At 46.2% G+C, this 21,196-nt stretch overlaps 1 protein-coding gene across 1 annotated transcript in view; it reads right to left on the bottom strand.

Moving 5' to 3' along the window:
* Nucleotides 1–236: 236 nt before the first annotated feature.
* LOC135554162 (A disintegrin and metalloproteinase with thrombospondin motifs 18-like) overlaps nucleotides 237–21,196 on the bottom strand; it is a 50,515-nt gene continuing 29,555 nt past the window's right edge. The window contains exons 13-23 of the mRNA XM_064986270.1: nucleotides 19,014–19,186; nucleotides 17,014–17,144; nucleotides 16,684–16,807; nucleotides 15,661–15,905; nucleotides 8,940–9,060; nucleotides 8,309–8,435; nucleotides 3,757–3,961; nucleotides 2,772–2,966; nucleotides 2,146–2,379; nucleotides 1,629–1,775; nucleotides 237–1,491 (exon numbers count right to left, since the gene is read on the bottom strand). Of these exons, the coding sequence (XP_064842342.1) occupies nucleotides 1,351–1,491; nucleotides 1,629–1,775; nucleotides 2,146–2,379; nucleotides 2,772–2,966; nucleotides 3,757–3,961; nucleotides 8,309–8,435; nucleotides 8,940–9,060; nucleotides 15,661–15,905; nucleotides 16,684–16,807; nucleotides 17,014–17,144; nucleotides 19,014–19,186 (1,843 nt within the window). The 3' untranslated portion in view covers nucleotides 237–1,350. The remainder of the gene's footprint in view (nucleotides 1,492–1,628; nucleotides 1,776–2,145; nucleotides 2,380–2,771; nucleotides 2,967–3,756; nucleotides 3,962–8,308; nucleotides 8,436–8,939; nucleotides 9,061–15,660; nucleotides 15,906–16,683; nucleotides 16,808–17,013; nucleotides 17,145–19,013; nucleotides 19,187–21,196) is intronic.

Genomic DNA, 21,196 nt, shown 5'->3' with positions numbered 1-21,196 from the left:
CAAACAAACCAAACAGAGCTGGTCTGGATGGTGAGAGCAGGGGCAGAGTAAACAGAGGGAGGTATGCAGCAGTCCTTTTCAGAGGCATTTGTTGGTCTGCTCTGCTCCCCCCTAAAGCCTGTTTGCTCCCACCACGCCAGGCTCTGTGACTAATTAGCATTCTGAAAAAGTATGTTGAGAGAAAGTCGACAACCTCAACCCTGGCTACCCCCCTCCTCCCACCCAACTATTCCGCCAACTCTCGCCCACCACTTCTCTCCACATCTCCCACCTGGCCAGGCAGAGGAAATAAAGCATCTTCTCTGACCCGGCCCCATCCACAGCTCCCTTTACTAGCCTGCAGACATTGATTTTCATTAATGAGTGGTGGAAGTCTGGAGGATCCTCTGTGGCTCTACCCAGCGCTAGTTAATGATTTGGCATCATATCTACCCGGTGTGAAGGGACCTAGGTTCAGTGCTGCTGGCCCAATATACAGAGGATGTTTACTTATCATTATGATGGATGGGGGAAAGAACCTACGGTATCCCGGCAGCTGTCAGCTTTGCACCAATATTTTCACAAGACACTTGGAGGATACATTACAATACGGGTAAGCAAACACTACTTTCTCATACACAGATAGGCATGTATTCACGACATGAAGATGTCTGGAATGTACACATGTACTGTAAGTGCTGCATCTCGTTACACAGTAAAGCACCAATTATGAACCATGACAGATAAGAGGGACCAGGCCTGACAAGTGCATGTGAGAGTTGTGATCAAGTTTGAAAGTTTTACATGTACAATGTACAGTCTAACGATTGAATCTGCTGAGCTTTCGCGGTAGGCATACCTCTACATGTAAAAGAGCTGGAATCATGGTGCACATGCTGCACACTAAACCCATGGTGCACCTGACAAATGCTAAGTAACATGTGGGCCATAATAACTTAAAATGTCATCGGAAACCAGACGCCTTTAAATATTAAAAAAAAAACATCAGTGAGCTAAAAATGCAGATGTTTTTAGAGCTCTTTTGATGTTGACAACGTCTGGGCGTACAACACATGCATTTACACAGAGAGTGTCCTGCAATCATTTGTTGCACTGTATTTCCAGTTATGAGAAGACGCTGCTTTAGCATGAATGTCTCTGCCCGCATTGCCATCGTTAGCACAACGTGTCCACAAACATGGAGGTGATTCTCTTTTATTTCGCTAATCACTGTTAGTCAAGTACTCCAGGAACAAAGACTGTGCCTCAGTTCTCTCATGCATTATGACCCAAAATGTATTTTTGAACCTCAGTGTCCTTTAGAGTTGTAGCGCATATTATGCCATTTCCCTCCAATTTGCAGCTAGAGGCTCATGGGAATAAGGAGTCCTCCAATCTTATAGCTTTTTTGCCATTGCAGGACTTGCAGCACTGCTGTCCGTAGAACTTGTGATTGCACACACTGTGCTGAGGAACCAGGTGACACCAGCTGAAGAAGTCGACACAGGACTGCTCGCCTGATGGAGAGAGGATCAGGAGGATAGTGTTAATAGACGCGAGACCAACAGAAATGTCAGACAGAACTTTACCATTGTTCCTACGAGTGGCTGAATTAGTTCACCTTTGAACGTTGGCGCAGGAGCAGGAACGTGGGCAGGAGGAGCAGGACAGAAGTGTGTGTTGCAGGCCCGGGATGTTACGGGTCTCTGGTGGTTCAGGCATCCAGCTGCAGGACGTCCCTGTCTCAGACACTGGATAGAACGGGACTGTACCCCTCCCCCACAGGATACAGAACACTGAGAGAGCGAGAGAGCGAGGGAGAGGTGTTGAGGATTGCGCATAGAATAGATTACGAATGCATACACCATGTCCTTTACCTCCAAGCTATGTCTAGGGAGAGAGAGAGAGAGAGAGAGAGAGAGAGAGAGAGAGCCTACGTGCATACAGACATCACAGGCCTGCTGATCAAGGGGAAGTCAGATGTCAGACTGTAAGAGGTTGCCTTGGTAGATACTACATACATATACATGAATATCACCCCCTTTGGGGCTAACAGCAGAGCGAGAGAGAGTGAGAGGATGCTTCACTAAATCCATATCCATTCAACATGAATCCCCATCATGTCTGGGAGAACAGGCAGGGTGGATGGAGAGTGGATATGCGTACCTGCTGCCAAGGAGAAGAGTACCAGCCCAGGACCACTGCACTGGCTGTCCTTCCTGGGGCGACAAGTCGAGGCTCTGGGCACGGCCCCCTGCTGCAGGTCTGCTGGAGATCCCCAGAGGGTTTGGGAAGGTTCCTGCACCTTCTCATAGGGAAGTCTGTGTAGTCCCCCTGTGAATCCCTCTCCCCACAACGTAGCTCTCTCCTTCTGACACCTGGGCCACAGGATGTGGAGCACTGCGGAAAGAACGGCCAGAGGGGGCACCATTAGCAAAAAGAGAGAGAGAATAAGATGACGTGAGAACCCTCAGAGAGAAATACAGCTGGTCCCCCAGTGGAGCGAACAAGACAAGGTCACCCCGCATTGCCATAGCAACGGTGCTCAACTTACAAAGTGAATGTCTGAAAAGTTTACATTTGGCATTGAGGCTATTTGCTTTGTTCTGACGAGGGGACACAGCATCAGCACTCTGGATGTGTATATTTGTCGCAAATGCATTTCTGTCTAGACATTTTCAATGCATGTATTGGGTTCTTTGTGCATCGGCGTGTACAAGGTCATACAAAAGTATATGTGGGTGTGTTTGTACAGCATGTGTGTCTGTCTGTCTGTCTCCGTGAGTCACTACCTCGCCCCAGGGTGTTGTGAACCACTGCAGCCGGTCATTCTTGGGGCAGCGGCGCAGAACGCAGGTCTCTTGGGCCTTGGGTTTGAGGTGTGGCTTACACATACTGTCCGGCACAACCACGGCCTTTGCTCCGGGGTCAGTGCTCCTGCAGAACACGCCGCGCTTCCTCATCCCACGCCCACACGACTTGGAACACTGAGAGGAGAGCAGAGGAACAGAGGGTCTGGTAAACTCAGCCTGAACTCATACTGGGAGGCCAAGCACAGAATGAGTTGTGTCTGAGCCCTGTGAAGGATGTAGTCAACAAGGGAGGTAGTCAGTGCACGGTGAAGTGCACTCTGTCTACAGTCCGAATGACCTGTGTCTAAATCACTCTGAGGCTCTCGCTACAAAGAGACACACTCATCCTGAGATGGACCGAGAAACAGTGGAACATAACAGCGTAGGTCAGGTATGTTCAAAGTATTGCATAAGGGAATGTCATTTTGTTTGTACCATATACTGTACACTGCTTAATTAAAAAAAAAAACATATACGTCAGACAATGCAGTGAAGAGAAAACGTCCCTCCGGGTATCTGCGGTATCACTGACAGACAGGCGTCTACAGAAACGGCAGGTGGAGATCCCAGTCACCACTGGCTCAGATGGAGAACACTCGTCGCTGATCACGACGAGATATCATAGCCTCTATAAATCCGGCCATGTCAGTTTTGCCTAGCCAACTCTAAAACTGAGGGGCTCACAATAATGGTGCGTGATTAATGATGATAATATGATTGAAATAGTTCTGTTATATAGTACTGTTCTCAGGCCAGTGAGTACGCAATTAACCATGTGTCCAGCAGAGGGCGGGGAAGTGTTTTCTCCATGCAATAGGCCACCAAGGACATTTGCTTATAAATTGCAGCATTATCTGACATATCTCAGAGTCCTATATTCAAAACGTAATGGCAGTATATGGGCATGTCGTGCAGTGTGGCCTACCTGTGACCAGACCCCCGAGCTCCACTCAGGTGGGCAAGCGTTGGCGTGGCAAGGCAGCACCTGGGCCGGGGCGAGGACGGGGCACAGGGAGTGAGCCACCACCTCCTCTCGCTGGTACGTCACCTTACGCAAGCACTGGATGTGACGTGTCTGTTGGCCGCCCCCACAGGACTGACTGCAGGGCCCCCAGTTCCCTGTCGTCCAGCTGAGGAGAGAAATGGAGAGAGAGAGAGAGAGAGACGTGTCAGCCCATGTAGCAAACCAACAAACGCTCCTGGAAAAAGAGTGACTGAATTATGAGAAACAGAATGGTGGTAAACCTCTTAGAGTGACTCATAAACCTGCACGTGATCTCACAGTCACATACACACACACTCTGCAGAATAACTGTTGTACTCAGCACAGTCAGCAAGGAACCTATCCAAACAGATGATTTGGCTGTATACTTTCCGCTTCTAACCTCTGTCATAAGCGTGTCAACCACATGACGCAGATCCCTAATCACAGCAAGGAACCACAGATTTCCTACATTTATTTTGGGTCTAAACACAGCCATTACTCTCTATTCTGTGCCCACAGGAAGGACAGAGACACACGCACACACATACAGGTATATACACATGCACCCACACTCACACAAACATATTGCACATGTGCTGTAACAGCATCAGTCCCCACCTCTGCACGCAGCACACACACGAGAATCTTAACATAAACATTGCATCCCTGGGGCAGACCTCCCAGCCACCCCGGACCTCTATACCAGGCGGTGTCAGAGGAAGGCCTTAAAAATGGTCAAAGCCTCCTGCCACCCAAGTCATAGACTGTTCTCTCTGCTACCGCACGGCAAACTGCACCAAGTCATGAACCAACAGGACCCTGAACAGCTTCTAACCCCCAAGACATAAGACTGCTAAATAGCTAGCCAAATGATCTGCGTTGACAATTTCTGCATTGACTTTTTTTTTTTTTACTCATCACATACGCTGCTGTTACTGTTTATTATCTGTCACTATTCCTAGTCATATGTACATATCTACCTCAATCACCCCTGCACATCGACTCAAAGGGCCCGTAAGTAAGCATTTCACTGTGAGTCAACACCTGTTGTTTACGAAGTATGTGATTAATACTTTTGTGGTTTGATTTGTGTACAACATACTTAAACACTGCAAGGTTTCCTCCATACAGTATGAGGCTAACCTTATACACCCGACTCTCACCTTCAGTTAACCCCTAAGCCCAACTCTCCTCTCCACTGGCCTGGTCTGGCTGTAGGGGGGGGGGGCAGGATGCTACACTCAGTGTCTCCACTAGTTGCGGCCTTCTGGTACCTCTGGATCATTCTCAGCCTCTGATGAAAGCAGCCTGCCTCGAAAATAGACTGTGTCTTGGCATTTTGGGGCAAAGGGAGATTTAGAGCAAATGACTGCTCTGACAACCACATGACCAGGGGCAAGGAGGACGGACAGCTGACTCAGTCGAGTTCTGAAGCTCCGGTGCCGACCAGCCACTCCTACTGCCCTTCTGTCAGACCTTTCATTTCCCTTCAAACCCAGCTCTGATAAATAAGAGAGAAGGCGAAACTGCAATTTTGAGGGGAGAAACACGACGTGTCTAGCAAAGCACCGGTTCAGATTTCTATCCTCTTTTTTTCCCACTGCAATATAAATAAAAATATGTGCTTCAATGTTGGCTTAGCTGTAATTTGTATTTCTGGAATATTTCAAAAACTCGCATGTGTCCAGCCATACAATTTAACTTGAAAATTGTAGAGAATATTGAGAAATACTGGATGGCTTTACATTCATGCAGCGGTTACATTTTACTGTCATGGTATGGGGTTGCATTTCGCTGGCATACGTTGACTTTTCATCGGATGCATAATCTGATCGACAAATTACTGCACTAACAATCTGTTCAAGTGTAACGTAGGCAGTGAAAGATCTCGCACAGCAACTAAAAGCACCTCAGGTTAGAACTTCAAGCACCTAAACACCTAAACCGAAACAGCAGTCTCTCTGAGCACCTCCTCCTCCTCCTCTCTGCTCTGGGCCTGCCTGCAGATGTCTCCCCGTTTCTCCCATTGTTTAGTGCACGTGCCACAACTACCCAGGAAGAGCCAGGTAAGTAACTCTACAGCTGCAGCCTGCCTACGGGGATCTTCTTCAGAGCATTAAATAAACTATGAACTAAATAAACAATCAAGTCAAATAAAGAGAAAGGGAAGCAAACAGAACATTGAGAGAGACGGACAGAAGAAAGTAGAGAGAGAGAGAGAGAGAGAGAGAGTAGAAACAGACGCTAGCAGGGGAACTGCAAAACACTTTAAGGCATTAACATTTATCGTTCCGGTGACATCCTGGGCTGGCAGATAACGTTGGCTGCTAGAAGGCCCCGTGGTGTTTGATCTCACCATGCCCCATACTGCACAGAAGCCAGTGGCCCTTGCAGGCAAGCCTGCATTGTCTGGTTGAGGCTGGGGCCCGAGACCAGTGCTGGAGTTGCTGGATTCCTGGCTGGCTAGACTGATCTGGCCCGGTGGGGATCCAGACTCTCTCTCTATAATAAAACATGGACAGACCTGTCAGAACTGCAGATAGTGGCTGGAAAGAGATCTCTTTTACGCGCCTCCTTCTCTGTTTTTGATAGCATGCCCGTACAGTTTGGAAGTATTTCTAAAAGGTACCCCATAAATCCTGACACTTAATCAGCGAGAAACAGGGTCCACTGATCCAGGAGTCTGGTACTGATGGGGACAGGACTCTGCTCTTGGATTTATGTTGATGATATCATTCACCTGGGCGGCACACTTCCTCTCCAGCTCACACGGGGGGGGGTCATTAGTGGTCTGGTCCATTTAAACTTTTCCCCTGATAGCATATATAGTCTGACCCAGATTACAGGGAAGAAACCCCCTCTCAAATGGTGGGCGTGTTTTAAGTTGTAACTGATAGCGCCCTGGCTGGTTATTAACCCTCGCAGGCGGGGCAGCACAGCCTCGGGTCTTAGCCTTCTATACAGTGACGGAGCCGCCTGTGGAAATGTGAAGTGGCAAAAAAATGTGACCGCGGCACATACCACAGAAGAAGGGAAGGTGATCTCTGTGGTATGTGCTGCTGTCCAATTTTGGCGACGTTAGTCCCCTGAGCACAGAAGAACATGAGTGGTGTAATTGGTCTAGCACCAGGCCTACAACATGTCTGAGCGATAACGACGTAGAATAGAATGATGTACCAAAGCACTCCGCAAGATGCAACAGTACCGTACTCACACAACAACACACACAGCAAAGGCGCTCACTGACTCCCAGCAGGCTTAGAGTTGTTTTACAATCACCCACTGTTATTGAACGATTTGTCAAGATTTGGACAGGGAAAGCTGCACGGGTTACTATTGTTTCTTTAAGGATGTCATATGGTTCTGATTTCCACCTCACCCACCATCACTCATATACGCTGTACTGTAACGTGAATGTGGGTTGGGACTTCAGACAACACAGGCAGAAAACAACGAGGAGAGGATGACAGGCGGGTGGAGAGAGAGAAGGCATTTCTCATCTCTTTGTCAGTGTGTCGGGCTCAAAGAGTCTCTCTACTGACGGGTTCATGGCTGTTCCTTTTGATGCAGGAGCATCGTAAATCGAGCCAGTCCCATAGGAGCTGAATGGATTGTCACTGGAGCAGAGCTCAAAGTGAAGTCCATTCAATATGCCAATTTGCAAAGTTGAGAATAGTATCCAGTGACTGAAGAAAATGGCTGGTGTCTGAAATAAATTCCCCGAAGGATGAGACCAACCAAAATGTCTGAAGGGATTGCTGGTGCCCAGTAAGTGTCTGGAAATTACTTTTACTGGTCTGCCGTGGTTGTAGAAAATTGTTGACTATCCCAATTTAGCAGACAGTCGTTAATAATGGGCTACTAAATTCGTCTGTGATCTCTGTCTGGCTTTTTCTAGTATCTTCCTTCTTCCTCTCCGGTGGCGAAGACCGGACATTGAGGAGAAGCGAGAGGCTGGGGTGATCTTCTTTCAGAGCTGTTTCTGCGCTGAACCTTATCGGTGCGAGCGGTACTCAGACGGCCAGGCAGAGTGAAACTGAGCATGAGTGGGGGGATGGGGCAGCTCTCTGCGGCCTAGAAGCTGTGGCTTTGAGCGGGGGCCAGCGCTGGGAATACCAGGCCAGGCCTGCCCCTGTCTGGAGGGTATGGTAATCCTGTTTGGTTTGGGAGCCGGAGCCTTGGGTAGGGAACGTACGGGGCTCTCCAGCAGGACGCGACAGGGAAAGAAGGCTGAGTAGTCCCTGCCCACAGTAAAGAGACCACACCAGCACCCCAGACCCAAGCCACAGCAGCTCGCCAGTGGAACTACTGCACAGAAAGTAGGCTGAGGTTGTGGTATGTGTCTGTCAGAAAGAGGGAGAGAGAGCGAGACGGACAGACAGACAGACAGACAGACAGACAGACAGACAGACAGACAGAGCGCGAGAGAGAGAGAGAGCGAGAGAGAGAGAGAGAGAGAGAAAGAGAAAAAGAGAAAGAGAGAGTTAATTACTAGGCTGGGCAGGGCTGTGTGTTGCACAGGTGAGAGCTGAGCACTGGTCTGGTCTGAGGGTTGCACTGTGTCGAGTTGACTTGGGTCCGCTGATCTTGAAAACAGATGGCCTTTGTTGAGATCTGACCTGAAAGGGAGAAAAGAGAGAGAGAAAGAGAGCGAGGCAGAAAGACTTATCATTCTTATCAGTTTTCCTTGTGTTTTACAACCACTGAAAAGGTCAGACAAAGCCCACTCTCTTCTCCCGTCTGGGCAACACGGGAGGGCTTGACAACTAAAGTAAAGTATGAACGAAATAGTGACAGGGTGCAGATAGCGATCTCTGCTCTAAGCTTGTCTAGAGCTCTCTGTCTGCTGTGTCTGCTGTCACCCTCCCTACTGGGATAAAGTGAATGGAGTAAGCGAGCCACTGATCCAGGATCACATATAACAACACACACACATTCGCTGACATACATTGATGAGTGAATAGGACAGAGTACTCAGGGAGGTCTGTAAAAGGACCAAGGGAGACCGTGCAACCTTTTTACTGTCGCTTACAAAGATGCTTTTGATAAGCCAGAACGCACTTCCTGCCACCCCAATGTACACACACACACACACGCACACACTTCTCTCATCCAAGGCTCACCTCCAGCACACAGAGCAGAGCAGTCGGAGCGAACCACTCCCCATGTGTAGTTGGGTTTCCTCTCACTGCGAGGCAAGGTGTACTCCCACACCACACCCGGGTTCTTACCCTGCAGCAGGATCTGAGGGAGAGAGGGGGAATATGACAGTGAGGTAATGGATCCGTCTTAGCACGTTGACAAGTGTGGTTAGCAGTCATTCCCCTCCCCTGCCAAAACAGACAAGTCTAAGCATACCCTGAAGTGGTTCCAAGCAATGGACCATAGAGAATGACAATGAAAAACTAAGACAAGTGAAGTGGCAGGAAACTGGTGACTTGGTGACAATGGCGTTGTGGAACTGTGTGTGTGTGTGTGTGTGTGTGTGTGTGTGTGTGTGTGTGTGTGTGTGTGTGTGTGTGTGTGTGTGTGTGTGTGTGTGTGTGTGTGTGTGTGTGTGTGTGTGTGTGTGTGTGTGTGTGTCTGGCCCTTGTGAGGGTCCGATAGACAAAGCTCTGTGACTGAACCGAAAAGTGACCGCTTGGCAGACCTAGATGTTGGGTCATGGAGCACAGGCTGGGGTTGCTTCTAATGGAGTGGAAAGCTCTCAAAATGAAGGGCTGCTTTGTTCCCCATAGACTTGGCCAAAACTTTTTGGGGACAATATTCAAACCAAACTGAGGGATTTGTTGACAATGACCAGCAGCAAGTGACACTGACTTTAGGCATATGCAAGCAAATAGCAAAGTCTTTACCTGTGACAAGTAATTGTTTCTCATATCAAAATGCTAACATTTGTCTCAAATGTTGTTTTGTATGTGACCCAGTAATAGAATGTCGAGTTAGCTCTGAACGTAATAAAGCGTTATAGTCATGTGTGATCACTCCCCGGCCTATAGGTCACCAGGCTGCTAGTTACGGCGCACACCTGTCACCATCGTTACGCGCATCAGACTCACCTGGACTCCATCACTTCCCTGATTATCTGCCCTATATATATATATATGTCACTCCCTTTGGTTCCTTCCACAGGCGTTATTGTTTCTGTTTCTGTGCGTTGTTCGTGTTTCTTGTTTTTGTACTACATTGTGTTTATTTATTAAAGCACTCACACCCTGAACTTGCTTCCCGACTCTCAGCGCACATCGTTACAGTTAAGCTGACCCCCAGAGCTTCCAGGCTAACTATGTTGCCCTGGAGCTATGCCATTGGACCCTTCACGCTAGCATGTCCACGGCCGGTCCAAATTTACATCAGCAACGGCAAACACAAGTTCCAGAACGTGGCCCGGGGGGCTCCCCTGTCCATCTGGAGCACAGAAAGCCACCTGACATCAGACACAATATGAGACAGCCCTCCCTGACCCTGCCTGCCTGTGAAAGTCCACAGCCCTAACTGCCCTCTCCTCTCCCCACCTCCACCTATATCCAAGCCTCAACCAAATGATTATTTTTTATTTCACTTTAATTTAGCCAGGTAGGCCAGTTGAGAACTATTTCTCACTTACAACTGCGACCTGGCCAAGATAAAGCAAAGCAGTGCAACACAAACAACACAGAGTTACACATGGGATAAACAAACGCACAGTCAATAACACAATAGAAAAATCTATATACAGTGTGTGCAAATGTAGTAAGACTAGGGAGGTAAGGCAATAAATAGGCCATAGTGGTGAAATAATTACAATTTAGCATTAACACTGGAGTGATAGATGTGCAGAAGGTGATGTAAGTAGAGATACTGGGGTGCAAAGGAGCAAAAAATAAGTAACAATATGGGGATGAGGTTGTTGTGTGGGCTATTTACAGATGGGCTGTGTACAGGTGCAATGCTAGGTAAGCTGCTCTGACAGCTGATGCTTAAAGTTAGTGAGGGAGATATAAGTCTCCAGCTTCAGTGATTTTTGGAATTCGTTCCAGTCATTGGCAGCAGAGAACTGGAAGTAGAGGTGACCAAAAGAGGAGTTGGCTCTGGGGATGACCAGTGAAATATACCTGCTGGAGCGCGTGCTACGGGTGGGTGCTGCTATGGTGACCAGTGAGTTTAGATAAGGTGGGGCTTTACCTAGCAAAGACTTATAGATGACCTGGAGCCAGTGAGTTTGGCGATGAATATGGCTGTTCCACTGGATGTCAGAAGGTGAATTCACCAATTTGTAAGTCGCTCTGGATAAGAGCGTCTGCTAAATGACTTAAATGTAAATGTAAATGTAAATATGAAGCGTGGGCCAGCCAACAAGAGGATATAGGTCGCAGTGGTGGATAGTATATGGGGCTTTGGTGACAAAATGGATCGCACTGTGATAGACTACATCCAATTTGCTGAGTAGAGTGTTGGAGGCTATTTTGTAAATGACATCGCCGAAGTCAAGGATCGGTAGGATAGTCAGTTTTACGAGGGTATGTTTAGCAGCATAAGTGAAGGAGGCTTTGTTGTGGAATAGGAAATTTGGATTGGAGATTTGCTATGGGTGAGTCTGTAAGGAGAGTCCCCAGTTTACAGTCTAACCAGACACCTAGGTATTTGTAGTTGTCCACATATTCTATGTCAGAACCATCCAGAGTAGTGATGCTAGATGGGTGGGTGGGTGCGGGCAGTGATCGGTTGAAGAGCATGCATTAAGTTTTACTTGTATTTAATAGCAGTTGGAGGCCACAGAAGTTGTGTTGTATGGCATTGAAGCTGGTCTGGAGGTTTGTTAACACAGTGTGCATAGAAGGGCCAGAAGTATACAGAATGGTGTCATCTGCATAGAGGTGGATCAGAGAATCATCAGCAGCAAGAGCTACATCATTGATATATACAGAGAAAAGAGTCCCGAGAATCTAACCCTGTGGCACCCCCATAGAGACTGTCAGAGGTCCAAACAACAGGCCCTCCGATTTGACACACTGAACTCTATCTGAGAAGTAGTTGGTGAACCAGGCGTGGCAGTCATTTGAGAAACCAAAGCTGTTGAGTCTGCCGTTAAGAGTACAGTGATTGACAGAGTCGAAAGCCTTGGCCAGGTCGATTATCGATGGCGGTTATGATATCATTTTGGACCTTGAACGTGGCTGAGGTGCACCCATGACCAGCTCGGAAACCAGAGTGGAGAAGGTACGGTGGGATAGTGGAGAAGGTACGGTGGGATTCGAAATGGTCGGTGATCTGTTTGTTAATCTTCTTGATACTACCCATCCCGCATGCGGGAGCGTAATCATCGCCTCAAACTAATTAGCATATTGCAGCGGACATAAATATCCCTAGAAAATTTTCCTATTCATGAAAATCACAAATGAAATATATTGAGACACAGCTTAGTCTTTTGTTAATCACACTGTCATCTCAGATTTTCAAAATATGCTTTACAGCCAACGCTAGACAAGCATTTGTTTAAGTTTATCATAGCCTAGCACAGCATTATGCCCTGACGGCAGCAGGCAACATTTTCACGAAAATAAGAAAAGCAATCAAATTAAATCATTTACCTTTGAAGAACTTCAGATGTTTTCACTCAGGAGACTCCCAGTTAGATAGCAAATGTTCCTTTTTTCCAAAAATATTATTTTTGTAGGCGAAATAGCTCCCGTTTGTTCTTCACGTTTGGCTGAGAAATCGATCGGAAAATGCGGTCACTACAACGCCAAACTTTTTTCCAAATTAGCTCCATAATATCGACAGAAACATGGCAAACGTTGTTTAGAAACAATCCTCAAGGTGTTTTTCACATATCTATTAGATAATATATCCGTCAGGACAATTGGTTTCTCATTAGAAGCGATTGGAATAATGGCTACCTCAGTACTTTACGCAAGATTTTCTGCGGGAGCCATCATGTGACCACTTGCTCAACGCTATTCTTTAACATAAATGCGTAAAAAGACGTCACAATGCTGTAGACACCTTGGGGAATACGTAGAAATGTAAGCTCATTCGTAGCCCATTCACAGCCATATAAGGAGTCATTGGCATGCAGAGCTTTCAAAATACGGGGCACTTCCTGATTGGATTTCTATCTGGGTTTCGCCTGTAACATCAGTTCTGTTGCACTCACAGACAATATCTTTGCAGTTTTGGAAACGTTAGAGTGTTTTCTATCCAAAGCTGTCAATTATATGCATAGTCGAGCATCTGGTCGTGACAAAATATCCCATTTAAAACGGGAACGTTTTTTATCCAAAAATGAAAATACTGCCCCCTAAGTTACAAAAGGTTAACTTGGCATTCGAAGACTTTAGAAAGGCAGGGTAGGATAGATGTAGGTCTGTAACAGTTTGGGTCTAGAGTGTCTCCCCTTTGAAGAGGCAGCTTTCCTATCTTTAGGGATCTCAGAAGACACGAAAGAGAGGTTGAACAGGCTAGTAATAGGGGTTGCAACGATTGCGGCGGATAATTTTAGAAAGAGAGGGTCCAGATTGTCTAGCCCAGCTGATTTTTAGGGGTCCAGATTTTGCAGCTCTTTCAGAACATCAGCTATCTGGATCTGGGTGAAGGAGAAGTGGGGAGGCTTGGGCAATTTGCTGTGGGGGGTGCAGAGCTGTTGGCAGGGGTCGCCAGGTGGAAAGCATGGCCAGCCGTAGAAAAATACGGTGCTTGACTGCTTTCTGATATGCCACAGTGGTTTCAAACAGACAAAAACCAACAATCTAACAACATCTCAACTTTCCATTCTCACATAATTAGAGTAGATTAATGCCTATGAAAATAATCATTAATACTTTGTCCCATGGTATATTATTCATTTCACTGTAGCTCTCATTAGGCTAAGGGGAAAATGATGATGAATTACAGTGTGGCAGACATGGCTACAACTCCCCAGCATCACCTGCTGCCTGCCTGCTGCCCAGGTCCACAATCCTCTGCTCTCGACTGGCGTGACCCCACCAAACACTTTGCCACAAGAATGTGAATACAGAGAATAAGCCCTATTCTATTTCAAATAACATCCCTAGAGCTCACCATATGTTATGTCTCGTTTCTCTCCGCCTTTCTCCTTCCATTCTCCTGTCTGATTAGGCTATATACATGAACACTGTCAGAGTTTACGCTCACCACTGTTCAACATTTGTTTTCATAAATTGCTTCTAGCTGAGTCAGGGTCTCAGAACATTCAATAATGTTCTAGTTTTCCACGACAGCATAAAATATCTGCCAGGCTCAGTGGAAATCAGTCTCCTTCCCCTTCTGTTGCGTTTCTAATTTGGAACATATTTAAGTCTCTCTCAGTGCCCTGACCCAAGCTTTTCAGATCTATACAGTTCAATTGCAGAATTATTTTAATCTTTTAATCTGTGTCCCTCTCTCTTCTTTTTGTAATTACGGAACATACTTAGAGAGATTAATGTCCTCTCATTTGCAGATCAGCGACCTGCTACTGCTAACCCTGCTAGTGGACACATGACTCTCAGGCTTCATGGGAGAAAACCAAGTCAGTGCAGAGAGCAGCATGCTGTTACCACGCTGAGAATGGAGCACTAAGCACTTTAAAGTCGATCAAATCAGGTCAGTTCAACTGTGTGTGGTGATGTAGAGCACAAAACACATGTCTACATTGGAACTACATGGTCAAATCCCCCCTTTCTGCAAAATGACAAAAATTACTAAAAGGCATTCCAGAGATTTCACTATGGCATTTCTCGTATATTTATAGGCACCGTTTAAACTTCAGCTCTCAGTTCACAGGTAGCCCGATGGCCGAGGGCTTTGTCCAAACAAGCTTTTACGTGACTTTCACCTTGCCTTTGGTGGATAGATAACAAACCAAACTTTCTAAACTCACCTGGTTTTCCCCCTCTGTTTCTAAGTTCAAAGGGCATGTGAAAAAAGCTTGCCACCGTTTACATAGCTATCTGGAGAATATATCCTCTACCTCTCATCACCCTAACTCTTAAATATACAAACTAAAGCATGACCAACCTTGAGTCACTTATTCGCCAAGGACAATCAATGACATTCAGCTGTCAGGATCTTAATTTCTATTATTTTCGACAATCAGTTGCAGCAATGTGCGACGACAAGTAATGGCTCGCTTTTACCTCAGAGCTTAGGCCTCTGCTCTGACAGACAAAGATAATACATAAGAATGTGCCGAGCGTGTGCGAACTGTGCAGTGTCTGTGTCCAACCAGCTGCTAATTCTACATCTTTACTAACAACATGTTTTAAAAGGAAAATACTACATCATAGGATCACATAAAGGTGAGGGGTCGGCTTTGACCTGAATGGTGAATATGGAAGCATGATAGCCCGTTTAGACTATTAGACTATTAGACTATTAGACTATTAGACTATTAGACTAATAGACTAATAGTCTCTCTCTCTCTCTCTCTCTCTCTGTGTGTGTGTGTGTGTGTGTGTGTGATGCCAGACACCTCTCCCCGCTACTCTATTGAAGTTAAAGCCGCCGGCCTGGTTTCAGATAAATCTTGTGGAATGTGCAGATTTGGCTTCTTCTTTTTGCATGAAGTGCCCGATTCTGGAAGTTCAAAGCGCATGGCGAGCTGTTTGAACCCCAGACCTCTTGATTTTGGAGATGAAAGCCCCGACGACATCAGAATCAGGACACAATTAATCCTGAACAGTAGCGTTACTCCGATGTACCACTCGTTGTTATTGGGAGTTTTCTCTTTTTTTTCCCGCCCACCCTGCACTACAGCCCGGCCTTGTTTTCATCTGAGTGAGCGTCCGAGCGCTGTGCCAAGGCCCTGTCACCGCTAATTCGCTAACGGACGTCAGGGCAGACGGGGACAGAGGGGCAGCTTACTTCAAAGACCAGGGTCTCATTAGTGGGTCCGGCCGCGTACAGGCTCTCTGGGCGGTTGAAAGAGCGCTGATAGTCAAACACCGTCCCACCGAACTGGAACTTTCCAGGCCAGTCCACAGTCCAGTCCCCTGTCAGATAGTACTTCCTCTTCAGGGTGCGTACAGCCAGGTAGCTGGTGGAGACCTCCATCTCCTGAACATGGATGCTCCGTGCTCCAGGTGGGATGGTCACCATGGCGTAGTATTCTGAACAGGGAGAGAAAGAGCTCATTTACCATCTGAGAGTCAGGAAATTGATTTATTAGAGATTCATCTTTTTTTTCAACATGGCAATACACATTACAGTGGAAACACAGAGCACAATTTGTATAATAATCCTATACAAGCAACAGACAGTCATGGGTATATTCAAGTATTTTATTGGGATGAATTCTCATCAAGACCAAACACAAAAAAAGTAGATTACCAGTGCAAAAAACACCTTCAAAAGAAAAACTTTCCCTGGTTTTAATCTTACCTTTGTGCATTGAATTACAAAGTGTTTTTCTAACATGATCATATGGTGCCATGTTTTCAGTAAAGAGGTGAGACAGTAAGCTTAATTCACTGAGACAGCATAAACCATTATAACTCTCTGCAGTACACAGCTGCCCTGGTGTAACGACGCATGCAAGCTGCCACATAAATAACTTTCCACTGTATTAGTAGCAACCCCAGCCTGTGCTCCATGACCCAACATCTAGGTCTGCCAAGCGGTCACTTTTCAGTTCAGTCATAAAGCTCTGTCTATTGGACCCTTAAAGGGCCACACACAGTGATCTGGAAAGGTTGCTTTTAGCCAGTTGTGAGAGTATAGCATGAGGTCTGGAGGAAGAGAATGTCTCCCCAACAGTGGCATCTGCTAGAGAATTCATGTTCAGATAACTCTGCCATGATAACACTGTGTCAGAACTGTCCTACAACAGAGCTCCCCCTCTCACCCACCGATTCAAATTGACCCTGTCAGTCTTCTCGCTTGACGTACCGTTAGCTCTGTGCTGGACGACGTACTGGCCTTTGAAGAACTTGCAGGTGGAGTTGTCCCCTCTACAAACTCCACAGGCATCCAGAGTTGCCTTAGAGCCCAGGACCTGGTCACAACCCACCGGCTGCAGGATGGAAGTAAACAGAAGGAACTTAGAGAACACAGACGGCACCCTGTGTCCTACATCACATCCAGTTGACTTAGATGTAGTTTTATTTTTTTTTATTTGACCTTTATCTAACTAGGCAAGTCCGTTAAAGAAAAAAAAATCGTATTTTTCAATGACGGTCTCAGAACATGACGGTCTCGTTCCGCAAATCTGCCGTTTACCTCACAGGCTCCTTCGATGCACACGTCACCTCTGTGGTCTGAGCAGGATGTCCCGTCCTTGACTTGGCTGGCCATGGCAAAGAAGAAGGCAAAGTCCTCAGCGATGCAGTACAGCTTGCAGATATCCTCAGCTACAGAGGACATAGAGAAGATGTAACATGTGTTATAAACAAGATCATGGACGTAATCCTGCACCTGTGCATTAACCAATTCCTCCTTCCCAGGTGTGAGTCTCTAGGACTGTATAGAGAGCCCAAACCTCCTTATGGCCTCTCTCTTTGTCACTGGTACACGCCATATTACAATGTGGGGATTAGGACAGGGCTGTGGTAATGAAGGAGCCGCACTCGCCAAATGATGAGGCAAGATAGGAGCCAATCGATGGAGTACTGGTGAAGAACGTATACAGGGTTCTATTGTGTTAATGGTGCATGTACGGAACCTCTGGGGACTGAAGGAGTAGCAGACCTCTGGCACAATTCACATACGTCAGACCTGAAAGGCTGTTACAAATGGGCCCATGAAACAGGGAATGCAGAGAGGGCAGCTTCTCCACAAACCTCACACAGAGCTCCCAGACATGGGTTTCGGGTTCTACTGTACAACACACAATAACAGTCTAATGACAGGGGTGTTACCAACAGCATGACAGCCTGGGGACACAGGGGCATCGTTATCTGACCAGCTTCAGTTTTTAGACTGTCTCTGGCTATTCAGATTCCTTCCATCTTCTCTTAATGCCAATCTCTTACATTGCTGAGGATGTGAACCCCTGAGTGCATTCCAGAAGCATCTTATGGATTTCTATTTGACATTCCATGATAGTAATGCACATCCGTAGGCCAAGGCACTTGGATTTCATAAAGCGTATTGGATCTGGTGCTTAGAGCCCAGTTGGACCAGGGTAAGACTGTCTTTACCTCCTGGTACCTCGGCTTGTCCTCTGAAAAGATGCCTAGGTCAGACACCATAGGCAGGGCCTTAGGGAGAGTCCCTCCATATGGAGAGAGAGAGAGCAGGGAGAGCGGTGTGGAAGCACACTTACAATCAGCCTTTAATTAACGGAGGCGACCGTTCACCTCAGGCCCCAAGAGGCTTTTCAGGATCTGCTGCTTGCATCTTCATAAATCAGAGGTCTCGCAAAGGTAATGGGGTGACAGCCAAACTCTCTCTCTCTCACCCTCCCTTCTCTCTCACCCATACAGTATGTATGTGGTAGACACAGGTAAAACCTGCCTCAAGGGCTTCCTTTATAATATATTATTTCTCCCTGAGAGAGAGAGAGAGAGAGAGAGAGAGAGAGAGAGAGAGAGAGAGAGAGAGAGAGAGAGAGAGAGAGAGAGAGAGAGAGAGAGAGAGCGAGTGGCTACATGTTTCCCATGTAGTTTAGACTCACAGGTTATCCACAGCACTCTCGTGCATGAGTAGACTGACGCATTGACATGGTGCACACGAGGCACATTTGTGGCTTCAGCATTCAAATGAGTAAACAAGGTTAATCACAAAAGATTTTAAAAAGATTTGCAAAGTCATCCAACATACAGCCTCATTTGAGAGTTTTACAAGAATAAACAGGACATAAAGATCTGATCCACCTGCAATGTTAATTAAATGCACTTTTAACAAGCACTGTATTTAACTCGACTGCATTTTCTGCTCTCGGTTTATAAAGTCGCTTTCGTACTCTTGGACTTCCTGTAAAATGTCCCTCTCGGGGGTACGGCGAATCTGTAAAATGTCCCTCTCGGAGGTACGGCGAATCTATAAAATGCCCATCTCGGGGGTACGGCGAATCTATAAAATGTCCCTCTCGGGGGTACGGCGAATCTATAAAATGTCCCTCTCGGGGGTACCGCGAATCTATAAAATGTCCCTCTAGGGGGTACGGCGAATCTATAAAAGCTGACTGAATGAGGTGCATTCTAGATGTACTCTATTGGCTCATTCAACATTTACCCTGTTCCTAATTACAGGTGGAATTGAACAAATAGCTGCCATACCTTCCACCTTGGTGTAGGGCTTCCATTTGTAGTACCAGCCCCTGAAGGGTTTGCTGTTGTACTCAGCACACTGCTGGGCACGGAAGTCCACTCCGCTTGGCTGGCACGGCTTTGTGTTACAGAGCTGGTTGAGACGAGCGGAGCCCTGGCAAAACTTCCCATTGTGTTGTGGCCTAAAGCAACACAAAATTAACACATGTAGACCCGACACAGAAGTGACATAGGTTAGGGCAGGCGTTCTCTTCTTCAACACATGGGGAGAAGGGACTCAAGCCAACATTTCTATGGCCCGGTATTGACAGTTTCAAAGCAGAATGAAATAAATCACATTTAAGACTCAGCAAGATCAAGTCAAGACCAAGTATACAATGGCAGCCTCAAAACAACACTACAAATCAGGTTATTGGGTTTTCATCCAGGTTCTCAACCACTTCTGTGAAGACAGCAGCCACAAGTATCTCCACTCAGCCACATTAATAGAAAAGACCTCTATTCTTAGAACCAACCTGCTGAGGGGGAGGTTGGCTCATAATAATGGCTGGAACGGAGCAAATGGAATGGCATCATGGATTTGATACCATTCCACTCATTCCCCTCCAGCCATTACCACGAGCACGTCCTCCCCAATTAAGGTGTCACCAACCTCTTCCGGTTTCCCTGTTGTGAGCCTGATAGGCTGTTTTAAAGTGGAGCAGTGCACTTCTTGGGCAGGATTCCACTGCCTAACCTCAAAGCAAATGAATCTCCGTTTGGCTCTTCCTGCTGGAGCAGAGCCAGCATTCACTTCCAGCTAAGTGAATGTGTGGGTGTTTGTATGTGTGCTTTTACACATGGGGAACAGTGTGTTGTTAAATGAGAAGGACAGTCTTCCATGATTCATTCAAGTAAGTAATTTATATGTCTTAATTTCAAAAGCCCTGGGTAGACAAACAGTTGAAGTCAAAGTTTTGAGTCATTAAAAATTGTTTTTCAACCACTCCACAAATGTCTTGTTATAAACAAACTATAGTTTTGGCAAGTCGGTTAGGACATCTAATTTGAGCATGACACAAGTAATTTTTCCAACAATTGTTTACAGACAGATTATTTCACAAATTCGCTGTATCACAATTCCAGTGGGTCAGAAGTTGACATACACTAAGTTGACTGCCTTTAAACAGCTTGGAAAATTTCAGAAAATGATGTCATTGCTTTAGAAGCTCCTGATAGCCTAATTGACGTCATTTGATGTCAATGCCGACCTTCAAACTCAGTGCCTCATTGTTTGACATCATGGGAAAATCTAAAGAAATCAGCCAAGACCTCATAAAAAAAATGTGTAGACCTCCACAGGTCTGGTTCATCCTTGGGAGCAATTTCCAAACGCCTGAAGGTACCACGTTCATCTGTACAAACAATAGTACGCAAGTATAAACACCGTGGGACCACGCAGCCGTCCTACCGCTCAGGAAGGAGACGTGTTCTGTCTCTCTTGATGAACGTACTTTGGTGAGAAAAGTGCAAATCAATCCCAGAACAACAGCAAAGGACCGTGTGAAGATATATCCAGAGTAAAAACAAGTCCTATATCGACATAACCTGAAAGGCCGCTCAGCAAGGAAGAAGCCACTGCTCCAAAACCGCCATAAAAAAGCCAGACTACAGTTTGCAACTGCACATGGGGACAAAGACATAGCGTGGTAAGTGTTTGTGCTTTTTAACAAAGAATAAATGAAACAGTCCTGTCAGGTGCAGAAAACAATAGACAGAAAATAACTACCCACAACAAATAGGTGGGGAAAAGCTACCTAAGTATGGTTCCCAATCAGAGACAACCATAGTCAGGTGTCCCTAATTGAGAACCATACCCGGCCAAAACAAAGAAATACAAAACATAGAAAAAGGAACATAGAATGCCCACCCCAAATCACACCCTGACCAAACCAAAATAGAGACATAAAAAGCTCTCTAAGGTCAGGGCGTGACACTTCTGACTTCAACTGTATGTGAATTAGTAGACTGTCTATGTTAAAATGCCAACCAACTCTAACTGATGGCAACCAACTCTGGGAAATATTATTGGATTTCATTGCCAAGATCAAATATGTAATCAAACAAAACAACATCAGCCCAGACACTAAACAGCAAAGCAACACAGGACTTATAAAAACATCTCATACCACTAACTCCTATCAAACCACACT

The sequence above is a fragment of the Oncorhynchus masou genome, chromosome 2 (genome assembly GCF_036934945.1).
Source record: "Oncorhynchus masou masou isolate Uvic2021 chromosome 2, UVic_Omas_1.1, whole genome shotgun sequence".
NCBI lineage: Eukaryota > Metazoa > Chordata > Actinopteri > Salmoniformes > Salmonidae > Oncorhynchus > Oncorhynchus masou.
Note: the sequence above shows the minus strand (reverse complement) of the source record. Positions and strands in the feature narration are given on the sequence as shown.